Source organism: Mus caroli, unplaced genomic scaffold (assembly GCF_978045245.1).
Source record: "Mus caroli unplaced genomic scaffold, Mus_caroli_1 scaffold_9, whole genome shotgun sequence".
Taxonomy (NCBI): domain Eukaryota; kingdom Metazoa; phylum Chordata; class Mammalia; order Rodentia; family Muridae; genus Mus; species Mus caroli.
In genome coordinates, this window is record NW_028227264.1 from 1,737,501 (window position 1) to 1,756,269 (window position 18,769).

Here is an 18,769-nt window from a genome sequence, read left to right on the forward strand (position 1 = left end):
AACATGGACTTTGGAGTCAAACAATCTTGGTTTGCATTCTGGATGGATCATTCATTCATTCATTCCACACACATTTGCTGATATCTAGTCACTGGAAAAATAGTGTTGAACAAAATAGACATTTTCCTGCCTAGTAGTCTGTCAGGGGAGATGGATGCTGCATTCATTCAGTCATTCAGATAAGTAATAGTCACAGTAGTGATGACACATACGATAAAAGTTAGTACCATGTGAAGGATTAACATAAGAACTTCATTTATTCCAAAAGGTCAGAGGAAGTGGACTTAATGGCTGAAGAGCCCTGGTTGGAGCAGAAGGAGCATGGGGAGTGAGGGCTGAGGGAGGGGAGGAGCAGGCTCTTAGAGCCGGGATTCCTTCTTACACAGTGTGAGTAACATCATTAGCATTACAAGGTCACTCCAGGATCAAAGAGTGCTGCATTGAATTGCGTTTGCTAAGTTTCGGTATTTAACACTTGGTTGCTACAAGGACTGATTAGGACTTCCTTTGTGGAGTTTATTGGATGATGTAGACCAAAAATAACATGGGCCAGGGCTGGATTCCAAAGGGTAATGGAGAGTAAAGAAGATGATTTATGGAAGGTTCAAGAAGAAAATATATTTTAAAAAATATTATCTTAATTCATATTCTTGTATGTTTTAGCGATATATCAGGTATGCACGGCAGTGGAATTTTTATAAACACATTTGCAAGATATAAGAAAAATTAATTGTAGACCCCAGGGTAAAATCATGGGTTTGAGTTTCAGATGAGCTTGTGAGCTTGAAAGGAGGCGCCATAGTGCACTTCCTGTGGGTGCTTGGTTAGGACCAAGCTGCTGGTCCAGTCTTGTGAGATTGCTGTAAGGGCTGAGGGAGGCAAAGTCAGTATAATGATAGTTTTTTTATTTAATGCACATGCATGCTCTATCTGCATGTACACATCTGTGTGCCAGAAGAGGGCATCTGATCCTAGTGTAAATGTTTATGAGCCACCATGTGGTTGCTGGGAGCTGAACTCAGGACCTCTGGAAGAGCAGCAGACAGTGCTTTTAATCGGCTGCGCTGCCTTTCCAGCCCCCAAATGACATTTTCAAAAGGGCTACAGAAATAATGAAAAGCTGCCGATTAAATAGTGGCTTTTCATGTGATGAATCTCAATTTACTGGTAAGTTGGTGCTCCTTTGATGTGAAATAGGCTCACAGATCCTGTGTCAAAAGTTTATTACTTTTGTCACAGCCATTTATTTTTTCAGAATTATTCCTATGGAGAAATGAAAATATACCTTTTATGATGGAATATTATGTAGCTGTTTGAGACTGTCGGGACTCTTGGAGATGGAATAAGCGAATTTTGGAGTAGAAGATGGACATCAGCGTTTTATGGGTCCTGGAGTTGGAGTCTTTGGTTTAGGGAGATGCATTTTGGGGGTCTATTTGACAAGGGGTGGACTTGAACCTGTGGTGATTTATCTTCAATATCAACTTGATGGGACTGTGGGATGCCTATGTGATTATTAAAGCATGCTTCTCAGCGTGTCTGTGAAGGCCTTTCAGCGGGGACCAACCGAGAGGGAGAAAACCTGCCTTGAATGATGACGGAATTGTCCTACAGGTGTGTGTGTGTGGTCATGGGTGGGGTTTACAGAATAGAAATGAACAAAGAGAACGCCTACTAGGGTCATGGTGGACTGAAGGTTGTACTAGATAGACATCGAGTACTGGAGCCAAAATGAGTGGGCTATGGATTCTGGTTAAATGAGAAGTGCTTTATACAGCCTGGGGAGTTTATTCCTTACCCTGTCTACCTGGGAGAGTTTTGGACGGTATTAGTATTAGTCACCTTGCCAGAATCTAAAAGCAGCAGGAGATAGGTCTCTAGAAGTAGCCATGGTGTAATATCTACTTAGGTTGCCTGAGGGGCATTACTGTGGTGATGCTAACTGATGTGAGGAGAATTCTCCCAACTGTGGACAGGATCATTTCCTGGGCAGGGAATTCTAGACTCTACAAAACAGAGAACATGAGCTAAGCACTAGCAAGCACACAAGCATGCATTCACCCCCCACATCCCCCATCTTCTATGGATGGAGCAATGTGACTAGTGCTGAGCCCCACTCTCACTCATGACGGATTGTATTTTAAAATAAACTTCAACAACAACAACAACAACAACAACAACAACTTCTTCCTCTGTCTGTTTGTCTGTCTGTCTGCTTGCCTGCCTGCCTGCCTACTTGCCTGCCTGTGGTGGTTTAAATAGGTTTAACATCCCCCACCCCACTCATGTGTTTGAATGTGTGGCCCATAGGACATGATACTATTAGGTGGTGTGTTCTGGTTAGAGTAGGTGTGGTCTTATTAGAAGAAGTTTGTCACTGTGGGGGTGAGCTTTGAGGTTCTATGCTCAAGCTCTACCTAATGCAGAAGAGACAATCTCCCTTGGCTGCAATCAGACCAAGATGCAGAACTCTCAGCTCCTTCTCAGCACCATGTCTGCCTGGCTAGTGCCATGCTTCCCAACATGATGATAGCAGACTGAACCCCTGAAACTGTAAGCCAGCCCCAAGTAAATGTTGTCCCTTGAAAGAGTTGCTTTGTTCATGGTGTCTCTTCACAGCAACAAAACTCTAAGACACTATCTATCTATCTATCTATCTATCTATCTATCTATCTATCTATCTATCTATGCAATGCCTGTTTACCAGTATGCATGTATGTTTATCACATGCATGCATGCCTGGGGCCTACAGAAGCCAGAAGGAAGTGTCAGATGCCTGGAACTGGAGTTATAGATGGTTTAGAGCTGCCATGTGGGTGATGGGAGCCCAACTTGGGTTCTCTGCAAGAATAGTCATGGTCTAACTGCAGAGGATTTATCTCTCCAACCCACCCTTCCTTCTAAAAGTTGCTCTTGTCAGCTGGGCAGTGGTGGCACACACCTTTAATCCCAATATTTGGGAGGCAGAGACAGGCAGATCTCTGAGTTCGAGGCCAGCCTGGTCTATAGATCTAGCTCTAGAACAGCCAGGGCTACACAGAGAAACCCTGTCTCAAAGCAAAAAGAAATTTGCTTTTGTCAGGGAATTTTATCATAGTCACAAGACAGAGACTGAGAGGAAGGGATAGGAGCTTCCCAGAAGGGGCAGCACTGAGAGACACAGACTGGGGAGCACAGGAAGTCTTCCTACGGTGTCCGGCTTCACTTCTGGGGTGAGCTTTTGGCAGAGCCACTTCAGTCCTGGTGTTGAAGTGCTTCAAGTCAGGTGTCTGAGAGCTTGGTGAATTAGTGTCAGATAGGGGAGGCCCCCACATGTGTCTAGCAGGACAGACACATCTCGATTTCTCAGTACGATGCTACGTTTAGCGATGACTTGAATCTTGGAAACTGAGCTGGGACATAGCTCAGCATATCTAGTAGCACATCTCCCACCCAACTGGCCTGAACTCACTATGTAGTCAAGGCTAGCCCCAAACTCACAGAGATCCACCTGTCTTTGTTTCCTATTAAAGTGCTCAGTTCAGTCAGCTTTCTTTTAAAAAAAAATTTTATTAGATATTTTCTTCATTTACATTTCAAATGCTATCCCAAAAGTCCCCTATACCCTCCCCCCATCCTGCTCCTCTACCAACCCACTCTGACTTCTTGGCCCTGGCATTCCCCTGTACTGGGGCATATAAAGTTTGCAAGACCAAGGGGCCTCTCTTCCAAGTGATGGCCGATTAGGCCATCCTCTGCTACATATACAGCTAGAGATACGAGCTCTGGGGATACTGGTTACTTCATATTGTTGTTCCACCTATACGGTTGCAGACCCCTCCAGCTCCTTGGGTGCTTTCTCTAACTCCTCCATTGGGGGCTCTGTGTTCCATCCTATAGATGACTGTGAGTATCCACTTCTGTATTTGCTAGGCCCCAGCATAGCCTTACAAGAGACAACTATATCAGGGTCCTTTCAGCAAAATCTTGCTGGCGTATGCAATAGTGTCTCCGCTTGGTGGCTAATTATGGGATGGACCCCTGGATGGGGAGTCTCTGGAAGATCCATCCTTTTGTCTTAGCTCCAAACTTTGTCTCTGTAACTCCTTCCATGGATATTTTGTTCCTATTCTAGGGAGGAATGAAGTATCCACCCATTGGTCTTCCCTCTTCTTGATTTTCTTGTGTTTTGCAAATTGTATCTTGGATATTCTAGGTTTCTGAGCTAATATCCACTTATAAGTGAGTGCATATCAAGTGATCTCTTTTGTGATTGGGTTACCTCACTTAGGATGATATCCTCCAGATACATCCATTTGTCCAAGAATTTCATAAATTCGTTGTTTTTAATAGCTGAGTAGTTCTCCATTGTATAAATGTACCACATTTTCTGTATCCATTCCTCTGTTGAGGGGCATCTGGGTTCTTTCCAGCTTCTGGCTATTATAAATAAGGCTGCTATGAACATAGTGGAGCATGTGTTCTTATTACCAGTTGGAACATCTTCTGGGTATATGCCCAGGAGAGGTATTGCTGGATCTTCTGGTAGTACTATGTCCAATTTTCTGAGGAACCACCAGACTGATTTCCAGAGTGATTGTACCAGTTTGCAATCCCACCAGCAAAGAGGGAGTGTTCCTCTTTCTCCACATCCTCACCAGCATCTGCAGTCACCTGAATTTTTGATCCTAGCCATTCCAACTGGTGTGAAGTGGAATCTCAGGGTTGTTTTGATTTGCATTTCCCTGATGATTAAGAATGTTGAACATTTTTTCAAATGCTTCTCAGCCCTTCGGTATTCCTCAGTTGAGAATTCTTTGTTTAGCTCTGTACCCCATTTTTAATGGGGTTATTTGAATTTCTGGAGTTCAGCTTCTTGAGCTCTTTGTATATATTGGATATTAGTCCCCTATCAGATTTAGGATTGGTAAAAATTCTTTCCCAATCTGTTGGTGGCCTTTTTGTCTTATTGACAGTATCTTTTGCCCTACAGAAGCTTTGCAATTTTATGGAGTCCCATTTGTCGATTCTTGATCTTACAGCACAGGCCATTGCTGTTCTGTTTAGGAATTTTTCCCCTGTGCCTATATCTTCGAGGCTTTTCCTCACTTTCTCCTCTATAAATTTCAGTGTCTCTGGTTTTATGTGGAGCTCTTTGATCCACTTAGACTTGAGCGTTGTACAAGGAGATAAGAATGGATCAGTTCTCATTCTTCTACATGATAAGCACCAGTTGTGCCAGCATCATTTGTTGAAAATGCTGACTTTTTCCACTGGATGGTTTTAGCTCCCTTGTCAAAGATCAAGTGACCATAGGTGTGTGGGTTCATTTCTGGGTCTTCAATTCTATTCCATTGATCTACCTGTCTGTCCCTTTACCAGTACCATGCAGTTTTTATCACAATTGCTATGTAGTACAGCTTGAGGTTAGGCATGGTGATTCCACCAGAGGTTCTTTTATTTTTGAGAATAGTTTTTGCTATCCTAGGTTTTTTGTTATTCCAGATGAATTTGCAAATTACCCTTTCTAACTCAGTGAAGAATTGAGTTGGGATTTTGATGGGGATTGCATTGAATCTGTAGATTGCTTTCGGCAAGATAGCCATTTTGACTATATTGATCCTGCTAATCCATGAGCATGGGAGATCTTTCCATCTTCTGAGATCTTCTTCAATTTCTTTCTTCAGAGACTTGAAGTTCTTGTCATACAGATCTTTAACTTCCTTAGTTAGAGTCACACCAAGGTATTTTATATTATTTGTGACTATTGTGAAGGGTATTGTTTCCCTAATTTCTTTCTCATCCTGTTTATTCTTTGTATAGAGAAAGGCCACTGATTTGTTTGAGTTAATTTTATATCCAGCTACTGCGCTGAAACTGTGTACCAGGTTTAGGAGTTTTCTGGTAGAATTTTTAGGGTCACTTATATATACTATCATATCATCTGCAAATAGTGATATTTTGACTTCTTCCTTTCCAATTTGTATCCCCTTGATCTCCTTTTGGTGTCAAATTGCTCTGGCTAGGACTTCAAGTACTATATTGAATAAGTAGGGAGAAAGTGGGCAGCCTTGTCTAGTCCCTGATTTTAGTGGGATTGCTTCCAGCTTCTCTCTATTTACTTTGATGTTGGCTATTGGTTTGCTGTATATTGCTTTTATTATATTTAGGTATGGGCCTTGAATTCCTGATCTTTCCATGACTTTTATCATGAAGGGGTGCTGGGTTTTGTTAAATGCTTTCTCAGTATCTAATGAGATGATCATGTGGTTTTTGTCTTTGAGTTTGTTTATATAGTGGATTACTTTGATGGATTTCCGTGTATTAAACCATCCCTGCATCTCTGGGATGAAGCCTACTTGTTCATGATGGATGATTGTTTTGATGTGTTCTTGGATTCGGTTTGCGAGGATTTTATTGAGTATTTTTGCATCGATATTCATAAGGGAAATTGGTCTGAAGGTCTCTTTCTTTGTTGGATCTTTGTTCAGTCAGCTTTCTTATAAACCTCTGAACTACAACCCCACAGTGGGTTGGGCCTTCCCACATCAACCAACAATGATTACAGCTCCCCACAGACTTGGAAATAGGCTAATGGAATCTGGGTGCTCCCTCTCTTCAGATGGTTCTAGGTTATACCAAGTTGACAGTTAAAACTAAGGAGGATAGCTTCGTCTACCTGCTTTGAATCCACAGCTGCCTCTCCTCTCTCTTCCCTGTAGAGAGAAGGATGTGGGTCCTGGGTAGAGTCAGGTGAAGTCTAGTGGAAGGTGGACCTACCTTTCAGCAACATGTACTTCCTCCCTAAAGTGAAACATATGCCTCTGCCCTAGAGAGTGTGCTCAGGACACTTGTCACTCACTGGCTACATAATGACAGTTGCTAAGTACAGTCCTGGAGGGAGCTTGACATCTATCTGTCTTCAATTTGACTCATTCTGGAATAAACTATAAAAATCACTAAACATTTTATTGTGAATCTTCTCCCTTACCATGTATTATTTAAATATTATTTAAATTTTTATTACATATTTGTCTCTGTGTGCATGTGTGTGTATGCCAACCCCACATTTGGGGGTTGGTTCTCTCCCGAACTGTGTGGGATCCTGGGATTGAACTCAGATGGTCAGTCACCACTGTCCACAAGTACAATTATAGAATGCCAATGATCCCAGATATGCATGAATTCTTTTTTTTTTTTTTTTTTTTTTTGGTTTTTCAAGACATGGTTTCTCTGTGTAGTCTTGGCTGTCCTGGAACTCACTCTGTAGACCAGGCTGGCCTTGAACTCAGAAATTCGCCTGCCTCTGCCTCCCAAGTGCTGGGATTAAAGGCATGCACCACCACGCCCGGCCTGCATGAATTCTTATAGGAAGGTTTAAAATTATTTGGCTATCCGCTTACATGTTCCTAATGTTCCCTCTTTCTCCTGAGTTTCCGATGGTTTCCAGGGCCTTTGTTGCCATCAAGAGCTGCTGTGTCTGGGAAGCAGTAGATTTCTCCCAACAGAAGAATCATTGCTGGAAAACACAAAGCAACCATGTTGTAAGGTGGTTTCTTTGGGCTGTGCTAAGGGCTTATTTGGAAGAGAAAACTGGGGTTTAGTTCAACACATGTTATTTAGGAAGTTTTTTTTTCCCCCTTGTCTGGTTTTCCCTTTGTTCATTGGAGACTTTTTGTGGTTAGAAAAAAAAAGCACTGAATTACCATTTTGAGTCTCTAGGACACTCATATGTTGGCTATCACATTATTTATGTTTCATCTCTTAGCTGTGAGTCTCCTGCCTCAGAAGCAGACCCAAACTGTCCCTGTTCCACAAATGCATTCCACAAACTCCATTGCCCTCCCTCTGCCTTGTCTTTGTGCACTCTAAGGTGCAAGATCTTGCAAAGAAGCCGGGGTGGGGAGATGTGGGTGTGTATGGGTGCTGTGGGTACCTCACATCTGGAATCCTAGCCCTTGGGAGGGGGAGGAGAAGAAGAAGAGAGGAAGAGGTTATGGAGTTCAAGTCATTTTCTGCTACACAGTGGGCTTGAAACGGGGCTACCTGAGTTTTGGAATTCTCAAGAGAACCCCAAAAGCCAAGAAGACAAAGCAAAACCCAACCCAACCCGCAGACTAAGAAGCTGGACACCATGCACTACATAAGTGCTGGTTCTGTAAAGATAAACACCCAAGTTTGGACCCCACACCCATGTTAAAAATAGCCAGGTACCAAGGTTTGTGTCTGTAATCCCAGGACTGGTAGAACTCTACAGGTTCCAGACAGCCTACCCAAACTGATTTTTCTTTCTGGTTTAAGGAGAGACCTGTCCCCAAAACAATAGTCAAGATTGATTAAGGAAGACACATGACACAGACCACAGGTCTCTATGAGTGCACACACACACACACACACACACACACACACACACACACACACAGAGGAAAAACAAAACCTAAAATCCCAAACAAAACATGCAACTTCTGCACTTGTGGCGCCTCTGGAGACTGGCACATGATAACTGAGAACCTAGTAACTTAAACTCCTAAGCATGCTTTCGCCTGTCTCTTCCTTAAGACATTTAGTATAAAAGTTCATCCCTTTAAAAACAGTTAAGTCTACTTGAAACAGGTCGATAAGAGTATAAATTGTGTACGTCACTGGGCATTGTGCCGAGTTTTGGTAGACAAAGAGATAAAAGTTATTTATTGTCCTTTATGGCTCTTGGATATTACCAAAGTTGCAACTGCTCCCTTTGAAAATCATTTCTATTCTTGGCCATTTTCCTTCATTCTGTAGCAGTAATTAATAATTAAAAAGTAAGTATTTTTTTTCTAGTGGGTGTCTTTCAGACCGTTAGAAATACTTTGCACATTCGTACCTAAAGAAAAGCTATTATCTTGTGTAGCATGTACTTTTAAAACTAAATGGGCTGGAGAGATAGCTCAGCTGGTTGCCCTTCTAGAGATGCTGGGTTGAATTTCCATCACCCTCATGGCAGCTCACAACCCATTTGTAACTTCAGTTCCAAGGGATCCTATGCTCTCTTTTTGCCTCCAGGGGCAGAACATGGTACATAGACATACACTCAGGCAAAACACCCATGTACATAAAATAAGAAATAAATAAATCTTGAACAGGTACGAAACTGTTAGCTTTGTTCTCTAGTTCACTTTAAAACAGTATGCTTTTGAGATCTCCATTTTTTTTTTTTGCCTTGTAGATTTTGTTTGATTTTTTTTTATTTTATTTTTGAGATTTTAATATTAGGGTTTTACTGCTGTGAACAGACACTATGATCAGGGCAAGTATTGTAAAGGATAACATTTAATTGGGGCTGGTTTATAGGTTCAGAGGTTCAGTCCACTATCGTCAAAGCAGGAGCCTGGCAGCATCCAGGCAGGCAGGCACGGTGCAGGAGGAGCTGAGAGTTCTACATCTTCATCTGAAGACTGCTAGCAGAATACTGGCTTCAAGGCAGCTAGGATGAGGGTCTTATATCCCATCCCCACAGTGACACACCTGCTCCAACAGGGCCACACCTACACCAGCAGGGCCACACCTAATATTGTCACTCCCTGGGCCAAGCATATGCAAACCATCACAAATACAATTATAACATGTTTTAGGGCTGACCATTTGGCTTTGTACAACAAACTGGTGTGCTCTTTTCTGGGGAAGAACACCTCTCTTGCTCTCAGCTTTCCTCAGTTGCCTACAGTTCTTTGTAGAATGGAGGCCTCATGGCATCTTCCCCAAGCAGTCAGCATATTTGCTGGTGTCATTCAGCTCACGTTTTGGCGCCATGTTGGTGAGACTTTAGGGGTGTGGCTTCTGATGTTACTAGAAGCTGCAGTCTCACAGCAATTTCCCTGGTTCCTCAGGTTCTTAACACTTTTCCCATCCGGATCCTCTTCTGCAATGTTCCCTGAGCCTTAGCTGAGGGAGTCCATTGGGACGGGGCTCTAGAGCTCTGCATTTTGATGGATTGTGATTTTGTGTAGTGGGTTCTCTCTGTTGCAACAACACATTTCCTCAGTGAGGTGAAGACTACACTGAGCTGTGGGTTAGGAACAAATGTCTGTAGGTTGTCACTAGGGTCACTTTGGTTCTTCCAACTGCTTTCTGGATTCTCATCTTATGGGTGTACAACAGTCTGCTGTCGTGTTGTAATAAATGTTATAGACCATAAACCTTGTGTGAAACTAGAAGGGCTAGGCAGCAGGGAGAACACACTTGACTGCCATATTGTATAAGTTCATTCATAAAGTACACTTTGAATTCACTTTTTAATTATACATACAGATAGGCAACCCTGGCTGTAGGCCTGTAGTTTGTCTTCTCTCCCCTCCCCCCACCTCTCCATCCTCCTTCCAACCTCTGCCCATCTCACTACTATTTGCTTTGTGAAGATCTGCCAATATAATTTTCTTTGTGGACCTCACTTTGTTCAGTTTCAAGTGGTGTTTTAAGGACAGCCCTCACTCACAGGGTCATTGTGGAGAGTGAATGGAGATAGTTCCTGGATCGTGGATACAGTGGTGTCTTATTATCAAGCACTACAGGAGTTATTTTAAAAGCACATACCCAAAGGGGTTGGCACGTCTGTCTCTGTGACCATGGATGCTGCTTACAGCATAATGTCTTTAGCAGAGCAATCATATGAGAGCTGTTCTAGAAGAGTTTCTTTTTCTTTTTCCTTTTTTTTCTTAAGATTTATTATTATAAATAGGTACACTCTTTTTTTTTTTTAAAGATTATTTTCTTTATTGACATTTCAGATGTTATCCCCTTTCCTAGTTTCCCCTCCAAAAATCCCCTATCCTCTCCCCCTCCCCCTGCTCCCCAACCCACCCATTGCCATTCCTGGTCCTGGCATTCCCCTACACTGGGGCATAGAGCCTTCACAGGACCAAGTGCCTCTCCTCCCACTGATGACCGATTAGGCCATCCTCTGCTACATTTGCAGCTAGAACCACAAGTTCCACCATGTGTTTTATTTGATTGGTGGTTTAGTTCCGAGGAGCTCTGGGGAATTGTGAGATGCCTTTAAACATTGATGTTTCTAACGACAATGACACTATATCATATATTTTAATATGCCTTCAAATGTTTTCACTATTAAATGATAAATGTTTGAGGAGACATATATTTAACCTGCTTTGAACATCGCACAGCATATACATGTATTGAAATATCACATAGCCAGGTGTGGTGGCACACGCCTTTAATTCCAGCACTCGGGAGGCAGAGGCAGGTGGATTTCTGAGTTCGAGGCCAGCCTGGTCTACCAAGTGAGTTCCAGGACAGCCAGGGCTATAAAGAGAAACCCTGTCTTGAAAAAACAAAACAAAACAAACAAACAAACAAAAACAACAAAAAAAGAAATATCATATGGTATTCCATGAAGATGTGCAGTTGCTATCTTTTTATGAATTAGTTAAAATAAATTTAAATAAAAACCAAAAGTAATGAAAGAAAGAAAGAAAGAGAGAAAGAAAGGAAGGAAGAAAGACACTGTTGCTGTCTTCAGACAAACCAGAGGAGGGCATCAGATCTCATTATGGGTGGTTGTGAGCCACCATGTGGTTGCTGGGATTTGAACTCAGGACCTTCAGAAGAGTAGTCAGTACTCTTACCTGCTGACCCATCTCACCAGCCCTCTTTTTGTTTTTTTAAGATTTATTTATTATATATATATGACTATACTGTCCCTGTTTTCAGACACAGCAGACTCTTCAGACACAGCAGACGAGGGCATCAGATCTCATTACGGATGGTTGTGAGCCACCATGTGGTTGCTGGGATTTGATCTCAGGACCTCTGGAAGAGCAGTTGATGCACTTAACCACTGAGCCATCTCTCCAGCCCCTCTAGAAGAGTTTCAGTGGGTACATTGAATTAGAATTTATGTGAACTACAATGAAGTATTTCAAGAGAAGGTAATGTAAAATGGGCTGGTCCCTGGCTTCATGCAGAAATATCTTCTGAAGTTTGCCTCTATCTGCTAAGGTGCAGACACTCAGACTGCCTTTTTTAAGTCCTACATCCATAGGGCTGTCCCCTTAGGTATAAATGAGCCTGAGAGACCAAGTGCAAGCAGAGGGGAAAAGCAGGAGGCTCAGAAGAGCCCTGACATCAAACTTTAACTAGACCAGCTAGACCAACTTGTAGCCAATGGGCCACCCATCTCAGGACAGTTATAATTGTGGCCAGTACATTTCAGATCAATGCCATATTATAGCATCAAACAGATAGATGTCTGTGGACTAGAGGCATGATCAAGCAGGAAGGTTTGTTCTTCAAGACAATCCATGTGCTGTGACTTCAGGAAGAACCTTCCTGATGAGGGGATGATGGGCTGCAGGAGGGAGTGTCTAAGAGCAGCACTGGAAACGTGTGTGTGTGTGTGTGTGTGTGTGTGTGTGTGTGAGAGAGAGAGAGAGAGAGAGAGAGAGAGAGAGAGAGAGAGAGAGACAGACAGAGAGAGACAGAGAGAGAGAGAGAGAGACAGACAGACAGACAGACAGAGAGAAAGAGACAGAGGCAGAAACAGAGATGACAGAGACAGACAGACAGATAAATACACAGAGAAAGATACACAGAGAGACAGGGGCACAGAGAGAGGTGGGACAGGAAGAAAGAAATGTGAGAGCAAGGGAGGGAGGAAGAGAGTGAGAGTGAGAGTGAGGGAGGGAGACACAGAGAGGGAGGGGCAATTCCATAATGGAATCACCTGTGGTAATTCAGTTGCATATTTCAGTATGGTGTCATGCAGGAGCACAGGAGATCATTGCCGGTCTCTGAGAGGAGAATGGAATGGGCTTTAGGGCTTTTGTGTGTCCCAAACTGGGAGTGATTTTCTTCTCTCTTTTTCTTTCTATTTTTTGTCCATTGGACACTAAGAGAGCCAGGCACTGGCGTAGCAAGACTGGCCCCAGACACGGCCCACAAGTCAGATAATTGGGCACATTGTGTACTAAATGATGAGTGAACTTATCTTTGCTTTATGGTACTGAACTTCAAAATCCTCATCTTTTTGGAAAGATTATGTGGCACCTTCAAAGCAATTCCATTCATTATCATAATAGTATCAGTAGCAGAATCAAATCTTATGTAGTTGGCTCTCTAAAACTAATATAAAATTGCTTCATGGCCTATCTGGGTGGTACCTAATGGCTTCAATTGTCCTCATGGGAGGACAAATGGATAGGCCCTAATTTTGCCACTGTGGATAGTTTAAAAGAAATAAAGTAGCCAGGCGGTGGACCTTTAATCCCAGCACTTGGGAGGCAGAGGCAGGCGCATTTCTGAGTTCGAGGCCAGCCTGGTCTACAAAATGAGTTCCAGGACAGCCAGGGCTACACAGAGAAACCCTGTCTTGAAAAACCAAAAGAAAGAAAGAAAGAAAGAAAGAAAGAAAGAAAGAAAGAAAGAAAAAAAGAAAGGAAGAAAGAAAAGCTTGTTCAGTACTTACGGGGAAAGTTGAGGGACTAAGGGGGCAGGGCTCCGGGACGGGGTCGATGAGGAGAAGCCTCCTGAATGTCAGCTGTCACCTTTTTCCAGTCTGTGCTGTCACAGTTATTAGTTATTGTGGTCTCTGAAGAAAGACTGCACAGCAGGGCTGGTGAATTTTAGCTATGTTTGTCCCTTAAAGAAATACTTAACAGAGAGGATGGGGGACACCAGGGAAACAAGGCCCTCTAAATCCACAGGAGCAAAGCTCATGTGAACTCATGGAGACGGAGGCAGAACGCACGGAGCACACACAGGCCATCTGGACATGCAGCGTGGCTTCCAGTCTGGTGTTTTTACGGATTCCTGAGTGTGTGGACAAGCAGGTCTCTGTGCCTCTTTCTCTCATATCTTGTCAGGCTCCGATGTGTTAGCTTTGTTTTATCTCATTACATTTTATCACTCCTCAGAAGCGTGTTTGTTTTCTAATGAGAGACAGAAGGGGAGTGGATCCAGGGAGGCAGGAAGGAACTGGGAGAAGTGGAGGGGAAGGGATCAGTGTAATCAGGATACATTATGTGAGAAAACAAATGTACGTTCAATAAAAGGAAAAAAACTTGTCAGAGGATATGAAAGGAACACACAGTTCTTGTGAAGGACTGGAAAATATGGGAAATTATAATAAAAAAGAGAGTAAAATCTAGCCTTGTGATGGAAAGAACCACAGTATTTCTTTTTTTTCTTTTTAAAAATTATTTATTTTATATATATGAGTACACTGTAGTTGTCTTCAGACACACCAGAAGAGGGCATCAGATCGTATTACAGACGGTTGTGAGATACCATGTGGTTGCTAGCATTTGAACTCAGGACCTCTAAAAGAGCAGTCAGTGCTCTTAACCGCTGAGCCATCTCTCCAGCCCACAGTGTTTCTTTCCAGCATTTAAACATGTATATTTAATTTTACAGATGATTTAAAACTAAACCATTGTACCCTTGCCCCACGGTCAATCCTGGCGTCCCTCCTGTAGGTCAGGATTATCAAGTGCCTGTGTGCCGTTCCGTTCCCCTGTCTAGACACTGTCTTAGATGCAGTTAAACAGTGACTTTTTCCCTTCTCCTTCTGGGTTATGAATACAAGCATCATTGTGGCTTTCTAATTTCTTGTTCGTGATGTTTCCTAGAGACAGTACAATGCCCCGACCTAGTAAGAGAGCAATCTGTCTCTCACTTCCCGGTTCATAGGGTTCTACAGTTCAGAAAGGTCTTTGTTTAATAATTGTCAGGTGAATAAGTTTGCATTGCTTTGACAACCTCTCCCTCCTTTGTTGTTGTTATAAGCTGCAGGGTGATAATCATCTTCCCACATGTGCACTTGTGGGAAAAGTTGTCAAGGTGTTGTAGTGGGAGAGTTGAGCAGCTGGGTCTGACCATGTTTGTTCTGGGATATTGACACCAAGGCTTTGTCTATGCCGGGCAAGTTTGCCACATGCAGCACATTGTAGTGGTAGCCCCGTTTTAACCAAAATACATTCTTCCCATCCCAGAAGATGTTAATACTTTTGGTACTGATCTTCATTAGATGAGGACCTACTAAGACAAAGGTCTGTTTCTGGACAACCTCACATTACTATTATATTCAGGGGGCACATCGCATTTGTTTTTTTAGAAGGAGGAAAAAAAAACCCAAAATCGCACTTGCTAAATGTCATCTGCTTTGTGACTGAAAGAAATCATAGCCACTGGGGACCTTCTATTTCTAATGCAATTTTTATTCAGTTGGTGGTCCTGTACACTAAGGTTGAAACCTGTCCTGAGGGCACTTCTGCCCTCGAGGCCTCATGGGGGAAGTGCAGCTGTGATGGTGAGGATCACTGAGACCCTTCTGAATCCCCGAGGAAGCTGGCAGGGTGTGATCCTGCCCCAAGAGCTCCCCTTCAGCCTCTCCTGCTCGCTCTTCCCCGAGTGCTTAGCCAGCTTGGCTGTGTGGTGACTGCCAGCACTGGCTGTCACTAAGTGTCCCGGAGCTTTGTTTGGCATCTTGTGCACTGCCACACACAGGTCATGGCAATGCTTGTTGTCCAGTTCTGGGTTATGTGATGACTTTCGGCGGGGTGTGTGTGTGTGTGTGTGTGTGTGTGTGTGTGTGTGTGTCATGATTATACCAAGCAAGAGTGGTTGGTGGTGGTCCAGTTGTCTCTGGCTGTCATTAGTGGTTTTACTGAGGAGTCCTCTGAGGCCCAGGGGATATTCCATGAAATTCTCCTCTCTGTGACCTCTCTCACATTCCTTTAAAAAAAAAAATAGAGTGGTTTTTCGTGTACATCTTTTGTAAAGAGCATAGGGCATGGAGAATTCACAGAGCTGGGCATAGCTCTATGTCTATTTTAGTTGTTCTTACTGATATGGCAAAATGCTGGACAAAGGCAAGTGATAAAGTTACTAGTACCCACATGGCAGCTCTCAGCTATCTACAACTCCAGCTGTAGGGAATCCAAAAGCCTCTCTGGCCTTCTCAGGAGTCAGGCATACACAGGCATGCATGCTGGCCAAACACCCATACTCATATAAAAACAAACAAACAAACGAACAAAAACAAAAGGGAAGCTGGGATGAGTTGGCCAGGCCAGGCCTTCCTGCAAATGTCTGCCATCCTGTTCCTCCCCTTGTGAATTTACGTCCCTTTTGTGACCTGAGAAAGATTTAGATATTGAGAAAAATGGCAAAATGAATCAGTAGGAAGGAGGGAACCTTTTACAGTTAAGTCATGTGATCTCTTAGTGGAGAAACAAGAGCAACCCATCGGCACTGTATTTGGAAGAACAGTGAAACTTGCTCTGCAGCCCTTAGAAAGAACCTTCTAAACGATCCCTTTCTGACTCTTTTTGTTCTGGGCAGGATTTGATTCAGACGGCATTTGAGTTAAGTAGGAGGAAACTTAAAGATATTATTTTAATTTGTGTGTGTGTGTGTGCTCATGTGTGTGTTCATTGATGGTGAGTGCCCCTGTGCACATGCCATGGTTCTCTTCCAAAGGTCAAAGGTCAACCTGGGATGCCAGTCCTCACCTTCCACCTTGTGTGAGACAGGATCTCTTTGTTGTCCATTGCTGGCCTGTAAGCTTCTGGGACTCTTCTGTCTCTGCTCGTATTCACTGTAGGACTGCTGGGACAGACAGATTTCTGACTTTTATATGGGTCCCAAGGAACTCAAGTCCTCACAATTGCATGGCAAGTGCTTTGTCCACAGAGCCATCTTCCTAGCTAGGCAAAACCTCTAAGCTAGCAAAACTCAATTGCTAGCTCGCTTGCTTGCTTGCTCCTTTTTCTCTTGGTTGTTTTGTTTTGTGCCTTTTGAGATAGGGTCTTATGTAGCCCAGGTTGGCCATGAAATTGCTAGTTGGTCCATGTTGATCTTGAACTCCTGATCCTATTGCTTCCAACTCCCAAGTGCTACTGGGCCTGGCTATCTACCTTCCTTCCTTCCCCCCCCCCCCCCGCTCCTTCCTCCCTCCCTCCCTCCCTCCCTCCCTCCCTCCCTCCTTCCCTCCCTTTCTTCTTCCTTCCTTTACTTTCTTCTATGGGAGGTCTAACCCAGGGTATTACTCATGTGCTTTACTACTGAGCCTAGGCAAGCCACCTTATTTTTCTCATATAATATTATGTGTGAGTGTATGTGTATGAGTGTATATGAGTGTGTGAGTTTATGTGTGTGAGTATGTGTGTGTGCATGTGTATGTGTGAGTGTGTGTATATGAGTGTATGAGTATGTGTGAGTATGTGAGTGTGCATGCATGAGTGTGAGTGTATGTGAGTGTATGTCTCTCTGTGTATATGAGTGAGTATATGTGTGTTCAGTGTGTGTTTATATGTGTGAGTATATATGTGTGTGTATGAGTGTGAGTGTATGTGTATGAGTATATGTGTGTATGAGTGTGTGTGCATGTGTGTGTGAGTATGTGTGTGTGTTAGTATGTGAATGTTCAGGTACATGTATGAGTGTGCATGTATGTGTGTGTGCGTGCGTGTGCACCATTTCTTGGACTGTCTCCTGTTTCCCTTTGAACGTTTGAGAGCGAGACTGAAATGATCTGAACACAGCACACATTCTTGGTCGTGCTTTCTGTGCATTTGGATACAAAGGAAACTTCCAGCCGAGATATCTTTGCGCAGCCTCGGATGACAGCCTCTTTAATACTTTTAACGCTTTGTCTTTTGGGGAAACTCTACCAGGGAACTGCCAATCATCGCCCAGAAGTCCCCGTTACCTGGGAACAGCTGAACCACTACCGGAATGTGACTGAAAATGTTCAAAGTGAGCTTGCAGCAATGCTGGTCAAATTTGAATGTGCTCAGTCCGAGGTGAGACGCTGTTCACAGTCACCACTCAGAAGTGCATCTCTGTAGCTTTTTATAGAGGGAAACAGGATGGTGAAGATTAGAAACAGGAAATAAGAATGGCATTTCAATCCATTGACAACATTTATACTTACTCTTTGTATGCTTAGCCCCTCCGACTCTTAGAATCTAGAGAAAGTCTGTACAACCCGGGGAGACCTGAGAACTTTGGGTTAAAGTCACACGGGCCTTGAGGGACGTCTTCCTTTCATGTAGATTGCTTGTCTCCCAGAGCTGGTAAGAAGGATTTCTGAGTCCTTTTTGTGTGGGAGTTCTGATCAGGCAGGCGAATTCCAAGCTCAAGTAGTGTGGTGTAGTTTCTGAGCCCCTCTGGATTCTTTCTGCTCTCAGGGCAGAGGCTGGGAGGGGTCTAGCCTGGTCTGCGAGGTGACTAGCAGTTGGCAAACTGGAAACATGTGCAACTCTGTGTGCATGCACACGCCCAGTTCCAAAGAACCACACATGAGTGAAGACGGCCCCACAGCAGAGACCCACCATTCCCGAATGCAAACACCCTCCAGCATGTTCATGCTACGGAAGCCACAGAAGCCCAGACCTTCCGCTTGCATAATTTCCCTTTGCCACCATATTTCCCCCAGGAATTTGAATATCATTTTTTTTCTTTACCAACTATAATTATAGTCTAGAAGGCCAATGGGGGAGATACCATGATATCCTGAACATCTGGATTTGCTTGAGAAACAGTTGTGGCCATGGAATCACAATCACTGTGGCGTGGAGGGTCCCCAAATCATTGTAAATCAGTACTATATGCAGCAAGGCTGATAGAGTAAATTGGTTCCCATTGTAAAATATTTTATTGCTTTTTGTAATACCCACCAGAAATGTTTCCCCAGTGGCATGAAATCAACTTAAGATGCTGCTCATTTTTATTTTATTTTTTGGTCTGTGTACTCAACATTGAATTCAAATTCTCTCACACATTATATACAATA

The 18,769-nt window shown here is 43.3% G+C and overlaps 1 protein-coding gene across 4 annotated transcripts in view; it reads left to right on the forward strand.

The window, feature by feature from the left end:
- Ccdc170 (coiled-coil domain containing 170) overlaps positions 1-18,769 on the forward strand; it is an 82,571-nt gene that overhangs the window by 8,647 nt on the left and 55,155 nt on the right. For all 4 annotated transcript variants that reach the window (XM_029482616.2, XM_085842599.1, XM_085842601.1 and 1 more), the window contains exon 2: positions 17,649-17,777. In XM_029482616.2, the coding sequence (XP_029338476.1) occupies positions 17,649-17,777 (129 nt within the window). The remainder of the gene's footprint in view (positions 1-17,648; positions 17,778-18,769) is intronic.